This window comes from Tupaia chinensis, unplaced genomic scaffold (assembly GCF_000334495.1).
Source record: "Tupaia chinensis unplaced genomic scaffold, TupChi_1.0 Scaffold000354_1, whole genome shotgun sequence".
Lineage (NCBI taxonomy): Eukaryota > Metazoa > Chordata > Mammalia > Scandentia > Tupaiidae > Tupaia > Tupaia belangeri.
The window spans coordinates 382,583-383,437 of NW_006159849.1; the positions used below are offsets into that span (position 1 = coordinate 382,583).

General features: G+C 55.6%; 1 protein-coding gene across 1 annotated transcript in view; it reads right to left on the minus strand.

Annotated features, from left to right (window-relative positions):
- RIC1 (RIC1 partner of RAB6A GEF complex) overlaps positions 1–102 on the minus strand; it is a 161,385-nt gene extending 161,283 nt beyond the window's left edge. Inside the window, exon 1 of the mRNA XM_027773410.1 lies at positions 13–102. Within this exon, the coding sequence (XP_027629211.1) occupies positions 13–102 (90 nt within the window). The remainder of the gene's footprint in view (positions 1–12) is intronic.
- Positions 103–855: the final 753 nt, after the last annotated feature.

Consider the following 855-nt stretch of genomic DNA (forward strand, 5'->3'; position numbering starts at 1 on the left):
CTGAGAGGGGGCGGGAGGAGCGCGGAGGTCCGCCCTGGCCCCGCCCCGTCCTCGAGCCGCGCTGGCGTCACCACGCCGAGCTGGTCGGGCTGTCGTGCGCATGCGCTCGCTCTGTTCCCTGAAGCTCCACCCTAATCTCGGGCGTCCGCCTCGCTTCGTCTACACGCATGCGCTTTGCCCCTACTCTTGCTCCTCAGTTTCTACCTCTTGCATTCCGGAGCCTACTGTCAAGACCGGTGTCTGGGGGTGCGAAACAACGGGCTGAGACTGCGGGGCGAGTGGGTAGAGCCTCGCGATTACACAGCCGCCAGGTGCTGGGGCTCCCGGGAACGGCCCTCCCCCCCGCGTTCTCTAATTAGACTTTTCTGGTGGGTCCCAGGGCGGAGGGGGGCCCGACGCTGTAACGTTGGTCGGGGTGGATGGAGGGGACCGAGAGTCACGTGATGTTCTCTCTGGCTGGTCGACAACTGCCTCAGCCCGGAGTCCTAGGGGCCTTTACTTATTGCGTGTCAGGTCTACTAGTGAGACCTTGTGAGGTTCCTGCCACTATGGCGCTTACATGCTGGCGGGTTTTTTTATTCAGTTTGTAAATGAACCATCTACCTTGGAAATGCTTGAGTACTGTCCTCTGCCCTTCAGGGGTTCTAAATATAGTACATTTTTGTAATCCAGTTTGTGTTCGTCTGTTCCTCTACCGTCCACAGAGTTAAACGAGCCTAGATGAGACGCTCTTGTACCCTCCGTAGAGTGAAATTAATGGTAGAACCGGAATTTTGGACCTGGGGATAGTTTGGTATCTTAACTTTTGGAACTAGTAATCACCTTAACAATAACATTTTTTTTTTCAAGTACTGA